Source organism: Lonchura striata, chromosome 3 (assembly GCF_050655825.1).
Source record: "Lonchura striata isolate lonStrDom1 chromosome 3, ASM5065582v1, whole genome shotgun sequence".
Taxonomy (NCBI): Eukaryota; Metazoa; Chordata; class Aves; order Passeriformes; family Estrildidae; genus Lonchura; species Lonchura striata.
Window position 1 is genome coordinate 107,878,856 of NC_140705.1, and position 12,965 is coordinate 107,891,820.

Consider the following 12,965-nt stretch of genomic DNA (forward strand, 5'->3'; position numbering starts at 1 on the left):
TATAAAAATAGTTTTTTCTATAGTTCATGAATACAGCTACAACACCAGAGTTACACAGTCAAATACCATAGACCCACTCTACGGGTCTATGGTACTTTAAACTCTTCAGCATTTAAGTCTGAAGTGTTCCAAGAGCCAACTCCCACTGTTTAGACCATCAGAATCAGTGCTAGGCTACCACAGGACCAGCAGAAACAGTTTCAAACCAATATGTATAAAACACAAAGCAGAAACAAGCAGATACAACCTGTACCTACAATTCCTTCCAAATGGTCTTGGGGGGCTAACTTCAGTTATCTTGACAGCAACAAACAGGCTTTTTAGGGCTAAGCTCCTATACCAGGGAAGAAAATGCTTTTCAGTCAATCCTAGCAGAGATGTTCAGTCTATCATGGAAGAACCTCAAAAGGGCAAAGTTGACTCTTCATAAAGAGTCAAGTGCTCAAGTATTATTCAAAACGTTTAGCTGTTAACCACTTCATCCTTCATGTGGAAGTCAACCATCACTAACCCAAACGGAAAGCAGACTTCACAGTACTGCAGTGACCCTGCTTAGAAAGGGTAGTACTCGATTCATATATTAAACTCAAAGACTTGCTTTCTGTAAGATGGGCATTTAAGTGGTGTATGCATAACACCTGGAAGGAACCATTCCAAGGACAACTCTTCTTTTACTCAAAACTGCAATAGGTTAAGAAGCAATCAGCTATAAATCATAAAGAAAATAAAGCCAGTTGAAGATTAGCAGCATATTCCTGCTTGAACTGCTGAATCAAGTTAAGAATACCATTAAAATACCTCTCTAACCACTTTTAGGAAACACCTCCAGTAATTAGAACAAAGGAGTGACAACATACACAGATGCAGTTTAGACTAGAACAAGAACAACCTAACATAGCTTTGGAGGTTTGCAGCCATGGCTAGTGAAGTCACCTATGAAATACTGAAGTTTAGTGAGTAATTCAATTCTGCAACATAAGGTTATAAACATACTTTGCATATTTAAAACACCTTGATTCCATATAGCATGTAAAGCAAATCCTCTTTATTCCATACTTCTCCACACCAAACTGCAAATGAAAATTCTCTGCTAAAGCTACAAGGTTTCAGCCTTTCCACCCTTCTGAAAAGCATCCTGCATACCAAGAAAAAAACTACTTCCACGCCCCACGAAAGACATGCTAATCCAGCAATATGAATTCTAACAACCTAGCTCAGAAGTTCTTTAATCATAGCTCCTTAGGCATCTGTGCACCACATCACCTTTTCAAATGAAGTGGCAGCCTTCAGTGACCTAATATGTTCAGTGAACCAGGACTACCTTATCCACTGCTACACAATTTAGCCAGCTATGTCTGGAACTTTTATAGGAGAATGGCAATTGTTCTCTTCACAGCTACCAGGACCTCAGCACTTAAACAAGTCTATTTCTACTATGACAAATTTTAAATCACTGTTGCAGCCAAATCCCCAACAGAGAACCACAGCACACAGAAGGAACAAGACGTGAACACCATGCATAGGCCTGCTTGTACATAGAGCCCATTTAGAACTCTGAACACCAGGGAAAGGATAGCTCGCTTGACCAGCTGGCTTTGGACAAAAGCATCTTCAGGCTGCTCTGCCATCTGACCACCCAGGTAGTCCTGACCCCATTACCCTTGTAATACAACACTTACCCAAAGGGAGAGCCACTCCCTTTGCACACTTAGCAACTTCAATTGACACTGAATGAAACTGCAGCCAGTATTACCATTCTGTAGCTACTTGGCTTTCAATATCAGTCTTTCATTTAAACAAAATCTGGAAAGGTTTTCACCCCTACCTACACTGACAAGAAGCTCCATCCTATATGATCAATGTGTTCCACAGGAAATGCCACCTGGAACCTTTAACAACAGTACTGTGATGCTTCACAGCAGAGGGGGAAGGATTTAAGCCCTGGGGAAGTGGCTGCTTTAAGTACTGAGGTCTTCATGGCAATGTAATGTTGCCTCTACCATGCAGTACCATTTCCGATGTCTGCCTTCAAACCAAACACTACAGATCTCCAGGGAAGATCGATTAGAATGGTGGTGGCTCAAGTTTTTCTAGCCAGTCTCTGTAAAACACTCCAACTGTACCTCCAAGAGTCTTCCTGTGCAAGACCACTGGCCTCCAACAGCAAAACTAAGCAGAGGCAAGCTTTCCTAAGCAGTACTGAGAATGATTCCTTCACACACCACCAGTGGGCCTAGGTCTTCACGTCTGAGGTTCATGGTTTACTTGCTAATACATTTGCTTAACAAAATATCATAGCTGCCCAGAAAATGGCAGGCCTTTTCACACTGGCTACTAAGATATACTTTTAATCCTTCCATGCAGCTGAAAGCCTCTATTCCAGTATGACAGGCTCATCAAAACTTACTTTTGCCTCTGAGGAGTATATGATCATTACTGAATAGCTAAAATTAACACTAATCCCAAGGTAGTGTTAATAAGCTTCCTGATTATTTTCCATAATTAGCTACATCCACTAATAAAGCTTCTACAATTAACAACTGGAACAATGAACCGTTATTGGAAAGACAGCAGCGACAATTGATAAAGCCTGCTCTAACTAAACTAGTCGCAAAACCCTTATGCTATGTAGGCCAGTTCCCAAAAAAAAAAAAAAACCAAGCTGAAATGAACTAAATTTGGCTTGTGCTTACTTGTAAGACACTACCATGGCAACAAGTAAATAGACTAAGGACTTTCCACAAAACCATAATTAGTCTCCTTTGAGTAAAAGCAAGCTTCTAAAGTCTAAAAGCTACAGAAGAATGTTCTTAACACTTCAGATTTGGCAATTATGGCAAAAACAAACCAGCTCATAATGACACTTCTGTTTAATACAGTGTCTTCAAGAGCTACACCATAACTAAATAGTAGTATCTCAAAGGCTGTTCATTTTATGCTTGACCTGGTACCATTAGATAAGCAGAACCCTAACATCCTCTACAGTAATTTCACAGGACAGTTATGCACATTAAGATTTTCCAGTATTAACACTATATACTTGTCAGATCAAAACCATGCAGTTCTTGAGCATCTATGGCAAAGCTGAATTCTGTATTATTACCAGCTTTATGTCCCATCTACTAATGAAGATCAATCTACTGAGAGCAATGAGACAAGTTTGTGCAGCCTGCATGAGTAGGACATAACCACAAGTTTTTGCCCTTAGTAAATGGCTGCCAGTGCACATTACCCATTTCTAGGGGCCAGTACCAAGATATAACAGATGTGTATTTATTTAAGCCTTTCAGAGCAAGTGCCAGACCATCAGAACAGCACACACACACAACAGTTCCAAATACGGAATATCAAGAATTGTCATCGTGAAGCCAGTCTCTGCTGTCATCAACAAGAGCCACTCAAACATCTCTGCTGACAGGAGACAGCAAAGTAAAATATTTTTGCCTTCTATTAAAAAGGCACTGCAGATTCCAAGCCCTCACCAGATTTGTTGTCACCTCTTGTGCCACACTCCCAATTTCAGTCTGCACTTGGGACAATTCTGTAGTCACGAGAGAAGAAGAATTACCAGCCTACTAGCCAGAAAAGCTGTGAGGATTGTTTAACTATATTAACTACACAACTATAATTCATTATATCCATGGTGCTTTTACAGTAGATAAGCCTTTAAAAATTAGGTGACAAATTAAAACATTCCACCATACTACTTTAGTATCTAAGAAAGTGAAATATCTTGTGTAACACAGACTGTCACTGGATTAAGAGATGTGCCAGGCAGGAGCAAAACACAAAAACCTCACCTGCAATCTGCTCTTCTGTCAGTTGATCAGCCTGTAATAAAAGAGAATATGATTATATTTGTAGCAAAAGTTCAAGGCAAAATAAGACAGACTTATAGAGGCCTCCGAGTATGGTAGCTGCTCTTCAGTACTGATTAGTGGCATTCTAGGATAGTTCTAATAAAGCTCAAAAGTCATCAGGATTGCTTGCTAATTAAGAACTGGCAGCCCATTATCCTCTCCAGACTCTGCAATATCCCATACACTCAGGTAATAGGTTACCACACGTATCAATCAATAATCGAAGCAGTGCTAGCAAGCTCAAGGCACACAGGTCCCTTTAAAACCACAGACTGGTTTTAAAAACTCATTTACACAGCACACTTGGTAGCTTCAGCACTAAGCACTTTACGTCTCAGTAATGCAGCAGGAACCTCCAAATGCCAAATTTAAGGCAGCCTAGCTAAAATCAGAAAAACATACTCTTCGCTAGAATTAAAAAATTCCTTGATTTACATGAAACTTCATGTGCAAGACCTGGCTGTAAAAGACAAGATACCAGCTTCAGTCCAAACGGGTAATTTCAGTGACATACAGTCCTTCTGTACTTTTTTCAGCCCTTTGTCTACATTGACTCGGTCAGCAAAAGATAACAGGGACAAGAGAGGAAGGTTCAGCAGTCTAAGACAATTTCTGCAAAAGTTGGGTAAGCTCCAGTGTATCATTCTCCTCTCTCACCAGTTTTGAATCCATTAGATTTGATAGCAATGAAAACCATCCATCTTTCAGGCCAAACCCAAAATGAACTTTGCTCTTGAAAGAACACAAAGGTGCTTGAGGACTGCAGAAATACTCTCCCCTAGGTTTTCAAATCACCTGATTCTTCAAATTCTGGATAGCTTGAGTTGAGTTGCAGTAACAAGGTGACATCTCCTTCAGGGAAACTTCCTGAACCCTTTACTGAAGTGTAAAAAACAGTAAAATACAGAAAAGATATATTCACTGCTGAAATACATCACTGCTTTTTCAGCTTTTTTTTCTCTTGTGACCATTTAAGCAGCAACATTTTTGTAATTACTGTAATACTGACTGAAATTTTTTCTGCCATTAACTATGCCCACCAAATTCTCTCTCCACATTAGCACCTGTCAGGGAAAGACTTAGAAAAATGTATTTACAATACTTGTCAACTTTTACTTTGCCAATTTCAATTACATTTTTATACTGCATGGAAACATGTAAGTTACCAACTGCTGGTTATTCTTTCTGTAACAGAAATGAAGGTGGCTGCTTCAGCAGTTGTACACATGCCGAACTGTTTACAAAACCCTGTGTGCACACAATACAGCAACAGCCCAAGATAAAGGCCACGGACTGGCTGGGGCTCACCTTCTTTAAGAATTAAGATCACACTACTGATGAACTTCTAAAGCAGCAGACAATGGGTATTGGCAGCTACAGAATAATTTCTGCTGTAGGAAGTATTCCCATGTAGGTTCCACTTTTTGTTAAGAAAGACTAGCATGGCAGCAGTACTGCTGAGAACATAACCAATTTACAACTAAGCTTTGGGACAGAAGTGTTCTGCTGGTCACTTAGCAGAAGCCTAACAGATTTTCACTTGTCTGGAGAGTATAATAAACACAGACTCATACCTTTGCATGGTATTTACATTTTTATTGTTTGAGTGAAGAGAATGTGCTACATTTCCATAAGATATTTATGTCCACAGAAAACTGTAGATCAGATTTAAGCAGTAAAAACTTAATTTATTTAGGTCAATACTTATGGGTTACCAAGTTGAGTCACATACTGTTTTATATAAACAATTTTATATGGAAACGTGACATAGCAGTATGTAAGTTGTTAAGCATTCCCAAACTCTTCCTTCTTTATAAAGAGAAACTCTTCCAGCAACTTAATTCATCCTAACCATGAATTTGGATGAGCTCTGACAATACTAGTAAGTGGTGCAGCGTTTAGAAGAGCACAAAGCTTATTCGAAGGCACAGGTATGGAGCAGTGGAAGATAAGCAGGGAGGTGGGGCAAGGTTGAACAAACACCATCTGTACTCCGCAGTGCTGGGCTCTGCAGGCGCTGCTGCGCAACAGCAGCAAAAGGCGGAGCCAGCGAGGCTGCCAGCTCCCTGCCTGCCGTGCCGCCCAGGTGGAGGCTATCAGCCTGGAACCGTGCCTGCCGCTCACAGGCCACCGTGGCCTTCCTAGAGGGGCCGCCCGGAGCTCTGGATAATGGCGCACCACACGCGTGACAGCGTGCACGCCTTCACCCGCGCAGCAACTTCCAGGCGGTCAAATGCTGACTGCGAGGCGCCCCTGCCGAAGGGCTGACGTGCCCTTACTGCGGCCGAGACCCACCCGAAACCCTCATTTGATGCCATCACAGCTTTGACGCGGCTTTCCGCGATTCACACTGCAGCACTTTCATTTTCACTGCAATAGCTCCCATCCCCCCACCCCCAGACCGTGCGGAGGGCCTGACAAAGAAGCCCAACTCGCAGGAAAGCAGGGGAGCCGCTGTTTCCGTGGCACACGCAGCCTCTAGAGGTAGAGCTCCATCACAGCCGCTATGGCTGCTATGCAGTATCCAGCCTGGGAGCTCCTCCACAGCGCCCGCGAACGCTGCCCAGCGGAGGAGAGCTACCAGCGAACGGCAGCGCAGGGGACACCGCCTCCCTCCGAAACTGAGCTCCGCGGCGCGCTTCGCAGGCATCGCATCGGAAGGGACACTTCTGTTCCGGCAGGACTAACTAAAGAACAACAACCGGACTAGACTATATAGACTAAAATTAGGTTTATGGTAGGTTAGCTTGTGTTGGGAGCAAATCATTCTGCTCTATCTAGCATGGGCAACACTGGACCGCCACAGGTTGAGCCAGTCTGGTCTGTTAGGATGAACTATAACCACATTCAAAGTGTCACTGTGCCTCCCGGACACACCCATTTTTGCACAGACCTTGCTTGAAGATACTCCATTTTTGGTTCTGCACAGATGATGACAAAATGCAGCAAGTCTTTTGTTGCTATATTCATTGCAGTTTTTCCCCCCACCCCGCTTTATGGATGGTTAGCTGTATAAGTCCACAATTTAAACTAAAGAAAAAATTCAGGCTTCTAGTCACCAAGCCCAGAGACAGCATTTCAAACAACCCAAAATGTTACGAAGCCATCGTTCACCTTAAACATGATGAGCTGACAGTCATTTGATTCCTCAGAATAACAAAATGAATGAAAAGACAATTCCACTCTACTGCATCTTCCCTTAATGCAGAGATAGCACTAAGTGGTCAATGCTGCTTTTGCAACAGAACTGCTCCTTTTAGTACGTTCCTCAGTAGCCGCTTGTTTTAATTTTAAAAAACCAACAAACGCTAAATTCACATCCTTTAGGCTGAATTTGAAACCGTTCTCCAACTTCACAAAATGCGTTCTATTTCAACAGTGGATTACAGTTCTAAACTCATCGCTAGTAATATTAAAAACGCAGGACTGTCCTCTGCAATGACCAAAACGGGAAGCAAAATTTGTTAAAACAAACAAACAAAAAAACAACCTCACAAATAATCCCTTGTCCAACAGAGCCACCAACAGCATGGCGCTACCACGGAATCGACAGGGGCTCCAACGCGGACTGACAACAGGTCTAGCGAGGAGGGCGATGGTGCAGAGAGGCACAGCCTGCCCCTCATCATCATGCTGCTCAGAAGCTGCTGGGCTCCGCAGTGCCTCATTATGACCAGGCGCAGCACACCTCGCTAGCGAGCCGGACAGCTTAGGCTGCCTCATCCAGCCGAGAGCAGCGAGGGAGGAAGCGATAAGAAAGCAGAGCCGGTGCCATCGTGGCAAGCTCCTTTCCCCCCTCCTCCCAGGAGGAACCGCTATCCGCCGCTCCCCCCGGCGCCGCCCCACGGCGCTCCCGCCGAGCCAGGGGCCGTTTGGATTTGAATCCACACCACCGCCCCAGGGCGGGAAAGGGACCGGGCGGGACCCGCCGCCACCGCCACTTCCTCCCACGCAAACGGCGCCTCCGAGCGGGACCCGCCGCCCCGGCCCGAGCCCGCCGGCCGCGGCGAGGGACAGCTTCATCCCTCCTCACGCCCTTCTGCGGGCGACCTCGCCCCACAGCAGCCAGCACCCCCCTCCCCCGCCCCCCATCCGCACCGACCTCAACCGCCCCCATCCCTCCGCACCGCACCGCAGCGGCGCCCGCCGAACCCCGCGGCTGCCCCGCGCCCAGGGACTCACCATGATGGCCCGGCCTGGCTGCGGGGTGCGGTGGGAGCTGAGGGCTGCACGGGGCGCACGCTGCGCGACCTTCCCGCTGCACGGCTCGCCTCACACTGAGTCCTGCCCGCCCGCCGGTGGCGCCTCATAAACCGCCTCACCGCCCGGATCGCTCCGCGCCGCTCCCTCCCCCTCCCCTTCCCCCGCCAGCCAAGGGGATTGCGAAACGAGTCCCGGCTCCTGGCACTCGGCTCGGCGGGGCACCCCCGGTGCCGCTCCTTCTGCCCCAGAGCCCCGGCGCAGCAAGGAGCGAGGTGCGGGAAACAGGGCAAGCAACGCTTGTGAAACGAGGGGGGAGGGAGAGAAGGGGGGCGGGGACCGGCCATAGGGACTATTTCTCTGGGCGGAAGAGGATTTTAGGAAAAAATGCCGAGCAGTGTGGGGACTCCGTAAGGAGGGCGCTGATTGGCGGGTTCGTACCTGCAATGCGTCACTCGGACATGCACACTCCGGCCGGCGAGGCGGGCGCCCCTCCCCCGCCCGCAGTGCGTGAGGGCCGGAGCGGCCCCGCAGCCCCGCGCCGGCCGGGCCGCGGCCCGGGGCCCGGAGCGCCTTTGCCTCGGCCTTCCGAGCCGTTCTCTGCTCCGGAAAGCCTCGCCCGTACGCAGAGTTACCGAGTGAGGCTCGCTCTGCGTGCGGCGCAGTCCGGAAAAATTCCCACCTCGCGCCGCAAGCTAGGGGATGCTCCGTCGCTTGGTAGCGTTGTTGAAAAGATTAGATTTCGCAGCATCAGTTAGGTTGGGAACGATCTCTGAGACCGTCGAGTCCAGCCCGTGACCCATCATCGCCACGTAACTAGACCCACATCCAGGTTTTCCTTAAACACGTCCAGGAACGGCGACTCCACCATCACCTCCCTGGGTGGCCCATTCCAATGTCTTATCTCTTCCACATGTCCGACGTAAACCACCCCCAATTACACATTTTCCCTTTCCCTCCCCCATTTCCCCTGCTAAGAATCACATACGCCCTGGTTCTGTACCTGGCCAGCAACTCTGAGCTAAAATCTGCAGTCTTAGAAGAATTGTGTGCAAGATGCATTTGGACAAATGGCTCCAGGTGCAATTTTCAAACTTGCACATGTATTTTCAAAGATAATAAAACAGAGAGCTGCAATATTGGCTGAGTCCATGATAGCAGATATACCTGTCCTCTGTGAAAACCATAACACTCATTTTTGGGACCATAAATATGTTATTAAACTTTGGGGTCTGAATTAAAGTTTTCTGACCTCAGTTTGAACACAAATCACAATACCAATCACATTTCAATAAGAAATGACCTACTTCCACATTTATTGAAAGAATTCTTTAGTTGATATTTACACGGTATGTAAACAAATAGATTTTTTGTACCTATCTGTGCACTGTCAGTACACAAACTAGAGCAATGGCTCTCACTTTGCACACTAAAGAGGTTTTACTCATCTCAGTTCTTTGCCGTCTTTGGTTTATAGGCCACAGAAATAGGATGTGCTTGGGATGAGACTGGCATGAATGAACTCATAAAACAGAAATTCTGGGAGTTTTTCCCCCTGAACATTAAGTCAAATTCTCAGGCCTGCTTTCTTTTCAGGATCTTGTATCCACTGAATTAAAAATTCAGTGAAACAAAGTAAAACAGAAACAAAGTGTGGGGCGGGGGAAACAGAAGAAGGCCTAGTTTCTTAAAATAATAAAGGACCCTTCATTAAGCACAGTGCCACTCATCCTCACTTCCTCACTTTGTGGTCATAGGCAATACATAAGGCACCACCATAAAAGCTGGCCTTCAGCCTTGAAATCTATCTGCAGTTACTGTTTTGTGATGCACTGGTTTGTTAGGCCTCCTTTTCCCTCTCCTGTATTTATAGTCCACAAATCAAGCACATCTGAACTATTGTCTTTTCAAACTCTGATAACATTTTTTCACTGTGTACCTAGATGAATAAAATACTTCCCAGAGCAGGCAATGACTGCCAAGGTTATTGTTACCCACGCCTCCTCCAACCACTGCCATGGGAAGCAGGAGCAAATCCCTGCCTGTGGTCAGGCTATGCTGGATGCAGACAGCCGAGCTTCAGTCGAATTTTCCTCCTCCCTGATGCCCCCTTTGGTTCAATTTTAAGGATTGCTCTGACATTCCCAACTTCTTAACATTTCTAGAGGCGTGAATCTGTGCAGAAAAGTTATTGCCCAAAAAATTAATCCCTGCTCTAGATTTGGGATAAAAGTGGCATAGCAGCACTCAGGGTGCATTCCTGTCACACCCTCAAATCTGGAGCGGAGCAGAGCACTGGTGCATTTTGGGGAGCTAAACTATCTCCTGTAGAGAATGCCCACAGGTGCGTGGTGCTGGGCCTGATGTGCCAAGACCTCTCTTTGGCATCTGTCTTTTATCCTCACATTACCTAAGAGAGGCAAAACATTGTGACACCTAGGTTGTTCAGGTGCCCAGGCTCAAGGAATCTATTGAGATGTTGTAAATCTGCATTTCTGTGAAAATGGTCCTGAGGGATTTGATGAGAAATATGTGGAAGGGCTGTATTGAGACAGCAAATTCTGACCGAGTCCTGTTCCTGGAGTTTGGCACTGGCCATCATGAGCATGGAGGCTCTAGGAAACATGAGTGCCACAGCATGAGTAAGCTGTAGGCTCATTAATGATGGCCTGAGGGTTTGCTGAAGAGCAGGGGCTTGAATGCAAGGATCCCAGGTAACCTGGGTAACCTGACCACCATACTGTAGGTTTTTGTGTATGTCCCTTAAAGGATTTGGTATCTGTAATTTACATTAAATTCTTCATACTCTTTTAAATTACATTTCGTTTTCTCTAAAGAAGTGGTTATTCAGAGCATCCTCCCTCTGCTGTGTGTTTCTTAGGCCCCCTGGTTCCTTGATCTCTCTCTCTCTCTCTCTCTCACTCTCTTCCATTTCTCTGTTCTTATGTGTCTCCTTTTTTCCATCTGCATTTTCCTACAGCAGCACCCATTTCCTGTGGGTTTCATCACCACCCCCACCCTGCTTCCATCTGTTGGAGAGATCAGCCACGAAGTTAACTTGCAATTACACTACCCGTGAAATTACACCAACACTTCCAGTGGCATTACTAAGCATTAAAGCGAACACCCCGGCAAAATAAATGCAAGAAGGGGGAATTTGCCCCTTGCATAAACAGGTTGTTGGCAACCTCAGGTAGGTAAACCAGCAGATCCTCAGGTACACTGGGATAGCCAGAGAGGCAGAATTGCTTTTCAGCAGCCTAGCTGACACTCTGCAGCCTGCATGTGCCACAAGAGGCAGGGAAATACATCAAATGACCGGCCCCAGCTGCGGGCTGCAACTCTGGCACCTCTGACAGAGCAATAATGGAAAATGACAGTAATTTCTCTGTTGCAGTGGTCAGGTATAGTTCTACCTGGGGTTTTTAACATGATAATTTCTCTCTCTGCTATGTAATTTAATAGATTTGTCAATATTTGTGATCTGTGCTTTTCTTCTTCCCCTTCGACACAGAAATAGAGTTTTACAGAAGCCCAGTTTAAGGATTAGGGCAGCAAATTAGAAAAGCAACTTGAGTTCCAAGGTTAGATGAGCCGTATATGCCAGCAATTTTCACAGTTACTCTTTATGGTATATTTAATATTGTGTAAATGCAATTTGTTCTATTGTTTTAATAATACTTTAGTGGATCATTTGGACCGATGTATACAGAATGCTGTGCCATGGTGCAAAAATGCTATAGCTGCTTCCTCAAGATTATTGTAATAGTTTGAACAACCTAATTAGAAATTAACTGCAAATTTTATAAGTGAATTTCTGAGATAAGAAGAAAAAAGTTCTCTACTTATCATAAGTACTAACACTTAGCATTTAACTGCTGCATACAGAAGGAAAATTGCTCATGGCTGTTTTCCCATAATGGGTCTGATTTTTTTCAGCTTTTTCTGTAACAAAGAACCTGCCCCCCTTGAGAAAGGCCTTTTTCCTCAATTCCAGCTTTATGGGCATAAAACTAAGGTGGAAATCAATATTTATCCACCCAGATGTATTTGGAAGGCCCATTCAGTCCTCAGCAAAGAAAAGCTTAGTTGTCTACAAAATTTTAAGGTGCTAAATGAGACATCTTGGCTTCTGGTGTCCCGAGAGCATCTATTGATGAAAAAAACCCAGAATGAGAACTGGGAGGCTACCCTCGCTTCACCTGGATGACAGCAGTGAAGCAGAGGCTTATTGACTGTGTTGGGTGGAAGACACCTCCTCTAATACAAACATGGTTGTGGGAATAGCTGCACTTTCTCCTTGCATGTTGAAAGCCTTGTCCTGTCCTTTGTGCCTGGTCCCTAGAGCACTCACACCTGGACTGCACAGTGCCCAAAATCATGAGGACAGCATTTCTTTCCCTAGGGAGTATGGACAGGTGATTCCTCCACACTTCACTTTCTGTGGAAGAGCAGTACCTGGCAGAAGGGCCAGCATTACCTGCTTTCAGGATATACCTATGGCTGTGTCAATGCTGAAGGTGACCCAGGCATATCCCAACCAGCTTTTAGGTCATTCAGACAGGAAGACCAAGGCAGCTCTAGGAGTGTGGTGCCTTCCACAGAGCACCAGACCCATGGGAGATGCCAGGCAGGTTTGCAGCCAGTGGATACAGAGCTCTGTTGTTGGGATTACGCCGCTCCCCTCCTCGAGGCTAGATGTTGTAAAGCTGATTCAGGTGACCTAAAACTGACTCTTGAACTATATTGTGACCACTAATTAACACAAAACAAGACAGGAGAGTCCAAAAAGGCAGATAGGTGCACTCACATAAAACTGGGAGGCTGGAGGAAGGCACAGTATCTAATCATAGGCTCTAGACTAGGATTAAGAATAAAAAGCCAATGGGACTCACAATATTTTCC

At 45.6% G+C, this 12,965-nt stretch overlaps 1 protein-coding gene across 1 annotated transcript in view; it reads right to left on the reverse strand.

Annotated features, from left to right (window-relative positions):
* The window catches only part of CALM2 (calmodulin 2), a 12,989-nt gene extending 4,850 nt beyond the window's left edge, over positions 1 to 8,139 (reverse strand). The window contains exons 1-2 of the mRNA XM_021552339.4: positions 8,043 to 8,139; positions 3,801 to 3,831 (exon numbers count right to left, since the gene is read on the reverse strand). Of these exons, the coding sequence (XP_021408014.1) occupies positions 3,801 to 3,831; positions 8,043 to 8,045 (34 nt within the window). The 5' untranslated portion in view covers positions 8,046 to 8,139. The remainder of the gene's footprint in view (positions 1 to 3,800; positions 3,832 to 8,042) is intronic.
* Positions 8,140 to 12,965: the final 4,826 nt, after the last annotated feature.